General features: G+C 39.6%; 1 protein-coding gene across 1 annotated transcript in view; it reads left to right on the forward strand.

Annotated features, from left to right (window-relative positions):
- Positions 1 to 14,298, forward strand: part of LOC141139893 (uncharacterized) — a 163,373-nt gene that overhangs the window by 139,042 nt on the left and 10,033 nt on the right. Inside the window, 4 exon segments of the mRNA XM_073626451.1 lie at positions 674 to 747; positions 4,869 to 4,948; positions 8,690 to 8,859; positions 10,748 to 10,892. Coding sequence (XP_073482552.1) covers positions 674 to 747; positions 4,869 to 4,948; positions 8,690 to 8,859; positions 10,748 to 10,892 — 469 coding nt within the window.

Genomic DNA, 14,298 nt, shown 5'->3' on the forward strand with positions numbered 1-14,298 from the left:
TACGGTCTAATGCCTATACTATACCACTCCCATACACACACAGTAGGGTAATCTTAACATTGTTTAGAACTTTGAATTTTTGTTCTATTACATAGTAAGTCCTCCTCATCATAGTCCAAACCAAGTCTGAACCAGAAGAATAGCTCTGTTCCTGTGAAGGTCTCGCATACTAGTGAGCTGATGTCTTATGTATTGGGAAAGAGACTTACCTCAAAGCTCCTGTAACCCAGCCCCATGCAGGTTGGAGGTCAGGCTAAAAATAGGAGTGAAATAACGTAGGGGCTGGTTAGAGGCTGTTTTTGCTGGCCTCCTTCTGAAAATGCTAGTTACCTGACTGTGTTTTGCTTCAATACATTTAAGTTACATAATAGAAACATGCATGAAGTACGGTAAATGAGAGTCAGAAATATGTTGACATTTTTTATTATTATATTTTTTTTATTTCTATACTTGTATAAAAATTGTCTCAGAATGACAGCCAGAAAAACCTTCTGAGAAGTAGGGGTCAGCAGAACTGCAAATTTCTTTCATGTGCTTTCTAGCATTCTTTTCAAAAACTAGAACCTGGCCTACAAAATACACAAAGAGTCAGTTAGCTTAAAGATTCTTACATGTAATTTTTGTTATTGTCAAAGTTAAGCTAATGATCTAACTGCTAATTTCCTGTTTACAGGTACAAAAAAAAGATCTGTGTATGTATCCTTTACACATGATGCTAATTTCTCGAAAGAAGAGGGTTATAATAAGGTATGAGCATTTTATAATAATACCAACACATCTATGAAAATCAATCTAAATAGATCTTGATGCAAACCAGCAAAACATTAAGTAAAAACATTGTAGTAAAAAAAATTAAGCACAAAGTTGCTAAATGAAATTCCTGATTGCATGGTTAATAGGTTAATGAGGGTAAAAATAAATTCTGTGAATGTTCCAAACAACAGTTAAACAAATAGGCAGTACTGAAAAAAATCTGCATACCATAACTCTAATATATATATATATATATATATATATATATATATATATATATATATATATATATACAAAGCTTGGTTTAGAACATAACTGAAAGAGTCCGAGGAGGGACATACAGCTCTCCATGTGTATAGTCCCTACAGCTCTGTATAAAGTGAGACAGTCTTATGCCCCGTACACACGGTCGGACTTTGTTCGGACATTCCGACAACAAAATCCATGGATTTTTTCCAACGGATGTTGGCTCAAACTTGTCTTGCATACACACAGTCACACAAAGTTGTCAGAAAATCCGATCGTTCTAAACACGTACGTCGGGACTATAAACGGGGCAGTGGCCAATAGCTTTCATCTCTTTATTTATTCTGAGCATGCGTGGCACTTTCTCCGTCGGATTTGTGTACACACGATCGGAATTTCCGCCAACGGATTTTGTTGTCGGAAAATGTAATATCCTGCTCTCAAACTTTGTGTGGCAGAAAATCCGATGGAAAATGTCCAATGGAGCCCACACATGGTCGGAATTTCCGACAACAAGCTCCGATCGGACATTTTCCATTGGAAAATCCGACCGTGTGTACGGGGCATAACAGTTAGCGCTATTTCTGAGCTATCTTTTATAGAAGCCTAGAAAACTCTCTGATCTTTATATGTGATGCAAACTTACCCAACTGTTCGACTCTGCTATGGTATAATTCATGATATAGTACACTTTAGAGAATGGGCACAAACACATTGTTTGTGTTGAAGTGAGATACGAAAGAGCTACTCGTTGGCCTTTTTATAAATAATATTTCCTTTATCACCAATCCACAGTTTTAAAATAATTTTCCGCTTTTTATTATTTTCCAATAGTCCTTTCAGCTTCCTATTATATTTAGTGATTGGCTGTGTTTGTTCACATAGTAAGAAGACACCACAAACATTGCATGTGCCTAGCGTAAGTTTCTCCTCTGGCGATGGTTGGTGATTTTGTTGATCAGCAATGGTTCAGGATCAGGAGTCACCCTGATACACCATGCCTTTTAAGAAACAGAGGTTGTACTGTAATCCCTCTTAATAAAATCACTCAATTTTATTAAACAACCCTTATACTATAATAGAGCTGCAAAGTGTTTCTAAAGTCAAAAGGTTTTTTTACCCTACTGCAGTACCTGCATTTAGACAAAAAATCTTCCACTTGCTGTTTCCCCCCCTGAAAAATATTTACCTGAGTCCTCTCTCAATCCAGCATTGTGCTTGTCTGCAACAGCACTGGTCTCCCTTCTCACAGGACACACTGAGAGCAGTGGGCGCCATAGGCTACCGCTGCTATCAGTCAAATCCTGTGAAGAAGGAGTGGAGGCATCCATGGACACACACAGCCCAGCTCGGGAGAGCACCTGAATGTGTCCCCCATAGCATCCAGCTTGCTATGGGGGTACATGCAGGAGATGAGGAGCAGACAGCGCCAATGGAGAACCTATAGAAGAGGAGGAAGGGGACTGCTCTGTGCAATATTATTGCACAGAGCAGATATGTATAAACCTCTTTTTTTATTTTAGGAAAAAATAGGGGCCTATAGTGTCACTTTCATGCCTAGCTAAAAATAAACACATAAAAATCAGCACATGCAGTTAGTATAAGTTGTGACTTGTGTTGATTCTTAAGCTAAAATATTTCTCTGTCACATCTCACAGCCAAAGCCAGGAATATCCTATAACAATTTCATAATGTACGGGCATTTTGTGATCTGTCTACTTTCGGTGCACCTGTCTCTTCTGATCACACTCCCAAATTTTGGCTAGACCTTGTATGACATAAAGCAATTTTCCTTTGCCATTTGGGTGCCACTGTTGTCTATACAAACTGACTTTGTAATACATTTTGTCACTAGACAAGTGGAGGTTGGACTTAGTTCCACCCCTACCCTTCTATGATACGCAACGTTTAATGGCTTGTTCTGCCACCTGTTGTGTGTCTCTCTTGCTTTCTTACTAGGTTATGATCCAAAGAAGGAGCTCTGTTTTCTACACCTAACATTGTCAAGAAATGCATTTTTTTATGGACACTGCAATTTCTTCTGCGCATTGCTTTATGTATTTTGATGTACTTTTGTACTGACTCTGAATTCTCTGGTCATTTCTTATGAAAACCCAAATAGAAATACAATAGAACAAACCTTCCTCTGTCCTATAACCCCCCCCCCCCCCCCCCCGTAGCTACAGAGGTCAACACAGCAAAACGGCTAACAGGAGCGGCTACCAAGTGTGCTCCACTATACCTGCCCTTTCCTGCCGGATGCACCATTCATAAAAGCCTTTCTACAGCTTCTATGAATTACATGGGTTCTCTGAATTGAGGGGACAAAACTATCAATCATTCACCTGTCCCCCATTCATAGATCATGTATCATTAATAAAAGCTGTAATATGACTTCCATGAATGGTGGATCTGGCAGGAAAGGGAAGGCACAGTCAAGCTCTCTTGATGAAATCTACTGGCAACCCCTACTATAGGTCACATTAAAGGTGGAAAAAGTTCTGAAATTATTTATCTTTGTCTATTTTTTTTACATCACAGAAACCTGACATTTTTAACAGGGGTGTGTATACGTTTTATATCCACTGTGTGTTGTGCTAATTTTTATGTTTTTATTTTTTGCTAAACTTGGGCTTTAAGGGTAACCTGTGAACAGGCTATTTCCATAGCATTTCTTAAAAAACAGTCAATGCACTTTAAATTAAGCCCTCCCAGATTTCTGTAGCAGCAGACTATGTGGAGATATTCATCCTTACATTTCACAGCAGAAACAATAAGGTAATATCAAATTGTTTTCCCAGCTGATCACCTGATTTTCTTATAGTGTGCACCCTACTTAAAGGAGTTGTAAACCCTAGTGTTTTTTCACAGAATGCCGTAAGGTGAAAAAACACTTGGCAGTCACTGGCCCCCCAGCCCCCCATTTTACTTACCTGAGCCCCTTCATCTCCTCGGCAGGGATGAGCTGTCCCTCTCTGCGTGTGGTCCCGGCTCATGACTGGATAGATTGATAGCAAAGCAGCCATTGGCTCCCACCACTGTCAATCAAATCCAATGATGCGGGCGCCGGGGGGTGTGTCCGATTCTGGCATTCGTGTCTGTGGACGCAAATGCTGGACTCGGGAGCACACCCGCAAGGTAATCGCCTCGGGAGAGCGCTTCTCCTAGGGGGTTATCTGATGTGGGGAGCAGCCGCGAGAGCCACGGGGGGACCCCAGAAGAGGATGTTCGGGGCCACTCTGTGCAAAACGAGCTGCACAGTGGAGGTAAGTATGATATGTTTGTTATTTAAAAAAAATTAAAAAACGATTCTTTACAATCACTTTAACTGGAAGGGTGACCTAATTGCTTCCACTGTGAACTGTAAGTAGAAATTGTTTCACGGGGTTGGTTTACTAAAACTGGAGAGTGCAAAATCTGGTGCAGTTGTGCATAGCAGCCAATCAGCTTCTAACTTCAGCTTGTTCAATTAATCTTTGACATAAAAGCCTATAAACTGATTGAATACTACGCAGAGCTGCAGCAGATTTTGTAATCTCCAGTTTTAGTAAATCATATAGTAAATATATATCCATGTGAATGCCCATAGCTTGGCAGCAGTTTATATTAAACTATCTAAAGACATAACATAGAAGGTGGATGTACAAGCATGTTCTTACTGCTGTAAGCTTTTTCACACAGAAGATCTTGTAATAGTTTATGATGCTAGAATATCAGGGGATTGATGAATAGGTACATCTTAATGGCATGTCTCTTTAGTTTCTACTTGATTTAATCAAGTGTTTCTATCATTTTCTGACTAATAAGTATTGTTCAGAAAATATCAAACATTCTAATACCACTTATCTTTTCTCCATGTTCCCATACAGATTAAGACAGTTCTTACAAATGCTCCATATGATGTAGTTTCTTTGTTTGATAATACAAGCAGTACCATGACAATCCCTACGTAAGTGCAAACTCTTATGCTTCTTGTTTTATTTTGTTTAAAAGTATTTTTATGTTTTTGTTCCCCTTGTTTTAAGTTTTAATTGCAGATCACAGGTACATAACAACTTTGTGTATATTAGGAAAACAGGCCTAATATTTTTCATTATATAACAACAGATTATTAATCTCACAGTAGTCCCCAGTGTTTCATGGCTCACATATCAATGTTCCAGAGCACCTACTCATCTGTAGGTGCTCTCACCACTTCAAACACACACATACACACAACAATTGCAATTAAAGGAATTTTTTCATACTTTTATGCTTTCTCAGGCTCCTTTCGCTGTTTTAGAGAAAGCAAGTTAGCTAAGCATAGTAGTCATACAAACGTTACATTATTTAAAGCCGTATTAAACCCAAAAGAAAACATTTATTATATCATAGCTTACCAATGCTTAGATGTGGTGGCTGCATTTGTTTTCTTTTTTATTTTCTTTCTTTCTTTTTTTTTTCACCTGGTGATCCTGCCAGTAAGTTTGTTGTTTTAACAAGCTCTCTTGGAATTGTATCAGTCGGAGGGATGAGACAAATCAATTACCACTGACACTGGTGCTTGCAATGATCAGCTTTTATTAATGTAAAAACTTTATTTCAAAAGAGAAAAAACTGTTGCTGTAACTGCTTAGAAAGTGTTAGCTGGAGTTCAGCTTCAATGTGTTAGTGTATCTAAATCTGCTAGTCAATCTAACAATTCCCACGTCCCAGACTGACTATGCTGCTATCCAATGGTGCCCCCTTTTCTCATTCATCCAGAGTGGGGGCACTCTATATACCTATATAGCAGGTGTGTTACTGGTCAGATCACCAGAAAAGATCCCAAAAAAGAAAACAAATGCATGTACCATATCTAATGATTGGTAAGCAGCAATATATTACATTTTTGGTTTTGGCTTTAATAACACTTTAAAAGAATGTGTAAGGTTTTGTGCATATATTCTTCGTGTAATTTTATGTAATTATTATGTTTAAGACTAAAGATTATCATTTTTAAAGAATACACACAAAATTGCATTTAAAAAAAATGTTTTTCTTTCCTTTCTTCAGGTTAATATATAGTATTGTACTTGAATATTTTGCATGTGCTACATTGAGGATGATTTACTAAAGGCAAACAAATTGTGCACTCAACTGCACTTCCTTAGTAAATGTAAAGGGGAAGCTTCACTTTGTAAAGGATATCCAATCAGGTGCAAGTAGAATGAAAAAAACTAAATTTTTGCTTGCACATGATTGGATGATGGAAATCATCAGAGCTTCGACTCATTCACTAAGCTCCAGGGAAATTAGTGCAAGTTCCCTTGGAGGGTGCACCGTCTATTTGCCTTTAGTAAATCAACCTCATTGAGCCAATAGGATGAGAAGATTTATGCAGTTCTTTACTTCTATGCTGTAAAAAAAGTATAATTTGATCCCATGTTCTGTTCAGAATTCAAATGAAAACTGCAGAGCCTATCAGTGAACAGCTACATCTAAATTATCTCTCTATCTAATTTATCTTTTGATTTATCTGATAAGAAATCCTCAAATTCCCTGTAAACATAAAGGGGTGAATTTACGAAAGGCAAACAGACTATGCACTTTGCAAGTGCAGTTGTACTCATTTTCCCCAGAGCTTAGTAAATGTGGTAAAGGTCTACTGATTTCCACCATCCAATGGATAGATTGATAGCAGCGCAGCCATTGGCTCCCGCTGCTTTCAATCAAATCCAATGACACGGGAGCCGGGGGGCGAGGCCGAGTTCTGCATGCTGTGTCAATAGATGCAGCAGCAGGACACGGGAGCGCACCCGCTTGAGTGCCCCGAGGAGCACCGCTGAAGGACCCCAAAATAAGAGGATCGGGGCCACTCTGTGCAAAACCAACTGCACAGAGGAGGTAAGTATGACAAGTTTGTTATTTAAAAACAAAAATGGAGGTTTAGTTATCCTTAAGCTCTGGGGAAAATTAGTGCAACTGCACTTACAAAGTGCACAGGATATTTAAGTAAATCCACCCTAGTGTCATAGAGAAATACAAGATCATTATTGGGCAAAATCATCACTAAAAATGTAACAACAGATAAGCATTGGTTTTACTAGAAATGCAACATATGTTAAATGTATCCAGGTCTTTTTCAAGGCAGCATACTTTAAACGATAACAACGCATGTGCAGTTAAATCCTGTTTCTAGGACCATTAATATTGAATCAATCAACGATCCAACACTTTTAGATATTAAGAAAAAGTAATAATAAAGCAATAAATAAAAACGCTATCTGAGAATGATACTGGTAAAAGATACATTACTTGATGTTAATGGATGGGGTATGAATTGTATTAGCAAAATTCTCACAACACACCTTCAAATGCCCCCCTCCCCCCCAAGTGTATCGTTGGAATCACTTTGAAAGCACAATTTTATTATATATACATATATTTGCTACATGAGGCTGGCCTCTTGTATTCACTGGTCTGTTGTATTATTAACTAATGCAAAAATATGTTGTGAGAGTGATGTCTACAATACACTCAGAATGCTGTTAACATGACATGGGCCACATGTACTCTCACCATATACAGAAGTGGAAATGGGTTTGCTGCTTGTTTCTTATAATAAAGCTGCAGAAAACAAAAAACTAAATCTGACCATAAACAGGCAAATTTTTCTAAATCTTCAAATGATATCAATTAAAAATGTTGATGAGAATGCTCTAAATGAATAAATGAGATATTTGTGGGACTAGTACAATTGTGATTTATTTTTCTTTGTGCTTTAAACAGCAGCAAAGATTTTGTAGACTGTAACTACCTTATACTCTGCATGATTATTTTTGAAGTTAGAGGATCATTTTTACCAATTGTAGTATTTTTATATACAGTAAGTTTCCACTGTCATTCAGTTCTATGTAGTTAATTTGCTAAAGGAGTAGACTGTGCACTTTACAGTATATAATTAAAATACAGATCGCTTCACTTTAAAGACACAGATACTCACTTACGGTCCAACAATGGTGAGGACATCTTCTCCCCAGCTTTTTCTGGCACTGATCTTGGGCCATCTTGATTGGCTGGTGTAGGATGATGTCACTGGAAATTTAATGCATACGCAGCTCTGTTTACATTCTGGGGAGGATTGTGAAGAGGTAGCAAAGCTGATTTGATTGCAGAAGGGACATTGCATGTCTTGTCTGCAATAAGGATCCTGCCTGCTCACAATTTTGTATTTTGTGCATTCCTTTCTGTTTTAAGCAATGAGATCAGTTTGAAAAGTGAACAGTCTCTACTGTGTTACTAAATCAACCCCATTGTATTGAACGCTATACAGTAGATTACAAAAGTCTTCAGAACAAAACATTTGCATGGCCAGCCTTAAGCTGAGTCCACCCCTGGGTGTTTCATCATTTGTTAGAACGAGGTTTAACTCATTGCTGACAACTGCTTTTAAATCCCTTTCCTACATGTAATTATAATTTCTTATAATGCAATCATTTTTTAGCTACCATTATCATTGGGAATGTGTCCAGAAGCGCTAACCAGGTTCAATCAGTTCAGCAGCTTCAAGTAATTTGGTGTCTACATTATTAGATGCCTAGTATATTAAATTGCTGCGTTGCTGTTTCTATACACATACATTTAGATATGAATGCTAGAATTTAATTTTTAGTAATTATGTTTATATTTTTATGGTTTTATTATTTTTGTATTTTTCTGATCTTTTCAGGAATAATAGTATATTTACTGCAAATTTCACAGCACGGTTTACATATATAGCAAATATCACAGTTGTTGGATTCTTAAATGATAAATTGGTGGATTATATTAATAGCAATAAACAAAGAAGTACACGTTCAACAGGACTTACAATATCTAACGCTACCAGTGGTGACATGTGTAAGTGCTTACCATACTTTACTGTTTACTAAATCATTACTGTATCCTTTGCTTTGCTAAAAAGATCCATTTATAGAACTGCTAGGCTTGCTGTGGCCAACTAAAAAAAATGTAGATTGGTATGTGCTATTTACCAAGTACAGAGTCCGAATAAGTATATAGAGTAATTTGAGTCATACCTGAGCTGAAAAATACTTTTTGTTTAAAAAATGATTTGTTAAAGGTCCACAACACTCAGAAACTACAAATTCTATTTTGTTGGAATTTGAATTGGATAGTTATATCATATACTACAATACAAAAACGTGTTTGATTAAGAATGTAATTATTAAACTCTGAAATATCATGACCTTACTGTTTACAATGTATCTGGTGGATTCATTTTGATACAGTTGAATAAGTACTAATGCCTGTCATATTTTACTTATCTTATGCCCTGATAAATTGAATTACTACATTGATGTATTTATATAAGCAATATATCTTATAGTGAAAACCTATAGCTTGTTCTAATGTACTAATAGCATTTGTTTTGTTTTTTTCATTATTTTTATATGCTTAAATGTTTGCCTGTTCTGAAACTGGGCAATTTTAATTCTTTTGCTTTGAAGACAAGGTATAATGTACAAATGTAAACAAACAAAAAAAATGATTAAGCGCTACACATCCAGTGCTCATGCACAAAAAAGTGCCCATAAAAACAGTCAGGGGAATAAAAAAAAACAACATCAATGATACTTATAATGTGCTTCTGCACGTCAAATGTAAATGCAGGTGACAAATTCATGTACCTGTTGTAAACAGGTACATGAATGTGGAGCACACAGTGCATGCGGGAGAGTACTGAGACTGCAGCTGAGCTTCCTCCTGGCACTTCAGCTGTCAGATAGAGCAGCACCAAGAAGTTTTAAAGCTGGGTGAGTAAAGCCTGATGGGAATTGACAGATACTAGTTCAACATCAGGTTTGCTCCCCTTGCGATTGACAGCAGGCAGTGGCTTGATCCATAGCCAGTAGACAGCCTGCTATTGGCTACAGAATCTGCCCATTGCCAGCTGTCAATCACAAGGTGACAGCAGACCTGATGGAAAACTAGTGCCTGTGAATTCCCATTAGGCCCTACTTACGGTCAGTGTCAGTGGTTGTTAGGAGGCTGTTGGCTGTGAAGCTAACAGTGTCCTTAACAGCCAGTGAGAATTAGGGTGGTAGAGGCTATCGGCAGCAAACATACCACCTGCTACACAGCGCACAGAGACAGGCACTGATCTTGTCTCTGTACGCCAACTTAGAGTTGGTCTTAATTACCTTCAGTATTATCAAGTGGAGGCGATTGTTTTTGAATTTGGTGCAGTATTAGAGCTATTAGGAACTAACTGATTCTGACGCATGTGTTAGTAAAGCTACAGAAATGGGCAGCAGGGATTTTTGAATTTGGAGCAGGCCATTTTAAAGGGTCTATACTGCCAGAAAACAGTGCCAAGAGCTTTATTGAACTCTCCTAAGTGTGTCGTAAAGCCCATAAATCATTCCTACTATAAAATCCCCATCACACCAGTTAGTGAAAATCTCCTTTCAGCATACCACTGCCTCATGAAATATCGTTCATCTTATAATACTGACCCCAAATTATAGGCAGGTCTGTATGCACCTGATTACAGCCATCCACTTCACCAAGGGTTTATTCCCTTTTTCTCAAAATGCAACACTATTCTAAATAGCTCGACTTTGTGTGAATTTTCTAGTTTTTATACTTATTATATTTTGACATTCAACTCATCAAAGGTAAATGTTAATAATTCTGTGATTTTATTTTTTAAATGTATGTTAGGAAAGCACCACAAATCTGCTTAACCATCATAATAATTGTATATTCTTGTCTTTTTTCTTAGTGACCGTAAGTGAGCTGGCACTGAATGTCACATGTGTGTCTGGCTTTATATTGGATCCTGCAACTTTACAATGCATTTCTAAGTGTAATTCATACTGTATGAACGATGGAACTTGTAATCTGATTGTAGGCAACGCTACCTGCACGTAAGTAAACAAGCTCTTCTTATGATGTTTTCTCCTCTAATCCTACAGAAATATCTTCCTATCCATACATCACCATACATCATATACCCCAAAATCCCCAGCACCATAATCCCCACCTTACACACAGTTTTATCCACACCTCATTTACCCATAAATCTCCAGCACCTTAATTCCTACTTTGCACACAGTTTTATCCACACATCATATACCCAAGAGTCTGCACTATAATTCCTACCTGACATAGCACAGGTCTTTTATTATAGTGTTGGGTGAGCAACTCGGACCGAGCATAAATTCGGCCTGAACATCACCTGTTTGCGTGTTTGGCGAACAACCAAATTTTTAGGGCGCTCGGCGGGATGTTTGCGCGCTGAGCGCACAGTGAATAGCTGCCAGTTGTTAAAGCCTGGGCTGAGAAGCCGACTGCCGCGTCTTTAACAATGAGTCATCAGCTGTCAACAGGCTTTCCCTGCTGCAAGCTGAATGAAAAAAAAACATTGCCGGCAATAGAAAAATGTGAAACAAAAAAATGGCAATCCCAACCCCTCCCCCCACAATCTCTGCCAGGCCCTTTGGGTCTGGTGTGGATTTTAAGGGGAACCCCACTCCATAATTAAAAAAAGCAGCATGGGGTCCCCCCAAAATCTATACCAGACCCTTATACAAGCATGCAGCCTGGCAAGCCAGGAAGGGGGGCAAGCGAGCATCCCCCCTTTTGAACCATACCAGGCCATATGCCCTCAACATGGGAGTGGTGCTTGGGGTATGTTAATGGGGACAAGGGATTCTTCTTGGGGGATGGTTGTGGGGGTCTGTGGGTAGGGAGCTTATTGGAATCTGGAAGCCCCCTCAAACAAAGGGGCTCCAAGATTCCACCCCCCCATGTGAATGAGTAGGCATATTGTACCCCTACTCATTCACAAAAAAATGTGTAAAAAATAAATTAAAACACACAGTTTTTGACAATTCCCTTATTAAAAATAAAAAAACAATGTCCCCCGATGTAGATCAATCACGATTCCAGCCGCACCACCGGACCAGAAAAAAAAGCTCCACCCGCGACAGATGCTCCTCACCGACTGCCAGCTCCGCTGTCAGACAGTTCCTAAATAGGCAAGGGCAGGGCCACCTAGCAACATCACTTGGTGGCACTGCCCCCTTGTGAGGTCACCAACCCAGCATGCACGGGTCAGTGACATCACAAGGGGCGGTGCCACCAGGTGATGTCACCAGATGGCTCCGCCCCTCAGTTAAATGTCAGATGGCAGAGCAGGCCAAAAAACTGTGTGTGCTTTTATTTCTTTTTTACACTTTTTTTGGTGAATGAGTACAATGTACCCCTACGTATTCACATAGGGAGACCCCCACAACCACCGCCCAGGTCTTTATGGTGGGGGACTGCCCCAAATCACCCCCCATGTTAAGGGCATGTGGCCTGGTATGGTTCAGGAGGGGAGCCGCTTGCTTGGCCACCTCCTTTCCTGGCCTGCCAGGCTGCATGTTCAGATAAGGGTCTGGTATAGATTTTTTTTCACATTTTTCTATTGCTGGCAAGGGTTTTTTTTTTTTTCAAGAAAGCTTGCAGCTGGGAAAATCAATTCAAATGTCATTTTTTTTCTTTATATAGATTAGGTTTGCTGCAGCATGTTTTATACATGGTACAGATGCGCCACTTTACAGGCAGAATAATTGAACCCACCAGGCACTTAAATTTAAAGGAATTTTTATTTTTTATTGTTTCACTTTAACCACTTCCCGCCCGGCCTATAGCAAAATGACGGCTGGGCGGTGGTTCAGTTATCCTGACTGGGCGCCATATGACATCCAGCAGGATAAGCTGCGATCACGCGCCCAGGGGGGCGCGCAGTGCGGCGATCGGTTGTGCAGTCTGATACACTGTAATACCGATTTTGGTAAAGAGAGACTCTTTACCACCTGCTCAGCCATGTCCAATCATGGCTGATCACAGTGTAAACAGGAAGAGCCATATATTGGCTTTTTCTCACTTGCGTCTGATTGTTTATCAGTGCAGCCATCGCCCATGCATGCCCACCCAGGACCACCAGGGATCCCACCAGGACCACCAGGGATGCCCACAAAGGATGCCCACCAGGTATGCCACCCTGGACTAACAGGGATATGCCAATCAGTGCCCATCAGCAATGCCTGCCAGTGCCATCAGTGATGCCTATCAGTGCCATCTATTAGTGCCACCCATCAGTTCCCATCAGTGCCACCTATCAGTGCTACCCATAAGTACCCATCAGTGCAGCCTTTCAGTGCCCATCAGTGTTGCCTATCAGTGCCCACCAGTGCCACCTATGAGTGCCCATCAGTCATGATTATCAATGCCCATCAGTGCTGCATATAAGTGCCACCTATCAGTGCCCACCAGTGCCGCCTATCAGTGCCCATCGTCAGTACCCATCGTCAGTGCCCATCAGTGGCACCTCATTGGTGCCACCTCATTGGTCCCACCTCATCTGTGCCACCTTATCAGTGCCTGTCAGTGCAGCCTCATTAGTGCCCATCAGTGAAGGAGAAAACTTACTTATTTACAAAATTTTATAACAGAAACAAGGTAAAAAATTGTTTTTTTTTTTCAAAATTTTCAGTCTTTTTTTTTTTTGTTTAGCAAAAAATAAAAACCGCAGAGGTGATCAAATACCATATATAAACAGACCTAGGTGCGCTACCTAACAAAATGCACACTTATGCAAAAGTCAGTGATCATAACCTGGATGGACGTGAAAAAATGAATAATGTAAATAAATAAATATAAATGAAATCAATTGGGTGAAAAATCCATCGAAGGGCTTGATAGCGTCCTTATAAGATGACACCCAGCGGTATAAGACTTCGCTGGAAACAAGTCCTTCCATCAAACGGGGGATATTATCTTCATCACATATGCCAAGCAAAAGTAAAGGAGGCTGCTTACCAGATATGTGGAACCCTTATTACAGAGATCTTTAGGGCTCAAGTATGTCAAACCTTTAAGCAAGGACAGCTGGTTTGGATTTCCGACAAGATTCCCTCCTTATCAGGCAGTTTCTGGACACTGTGGTGCTAATGCAGCAATGTTCTCCTTTTCCCCTTTATCCGTAAAAGACCACTCGTGGCATATGGTGAAGCATTAAAAGGAGGAAAGAAAATGCTTCATAGTGCAGCTGGTTAATAAAGTCCTTTTATTTCCATATGATGGACGGCTGACATCATAAAAGCATTTGACAGAGCAAAAATATTGCAAACGAAAAACACATAGCCGCGGCACAGGCCAGCCAGCTGGTACGTGGTGACGTCAGGTCCTACAACTCCACCCGCATATGTGATAAAGATAATATCCCCCATTTGATTGAAGGACTTGTTTCCAGCGAAGTCTTATACAGCTGGGTGTCATCTTATA

Source organism: Aquarana catesbeiana, linkage group LG04 (assembly GCF_042186555.1).
Source record: "Aquarana catesbeiana isolate 2022-GZ linkage group LG04, ASM4218655v1, whole genome shotgun sequence".
Taxonomy (NCBI): domain Eukaryota; kingdom Metazoa; phylum Chordata; class Amphibia; order Anura; family Ranidae; genus Aquarana; species Aquarana catesbeiana.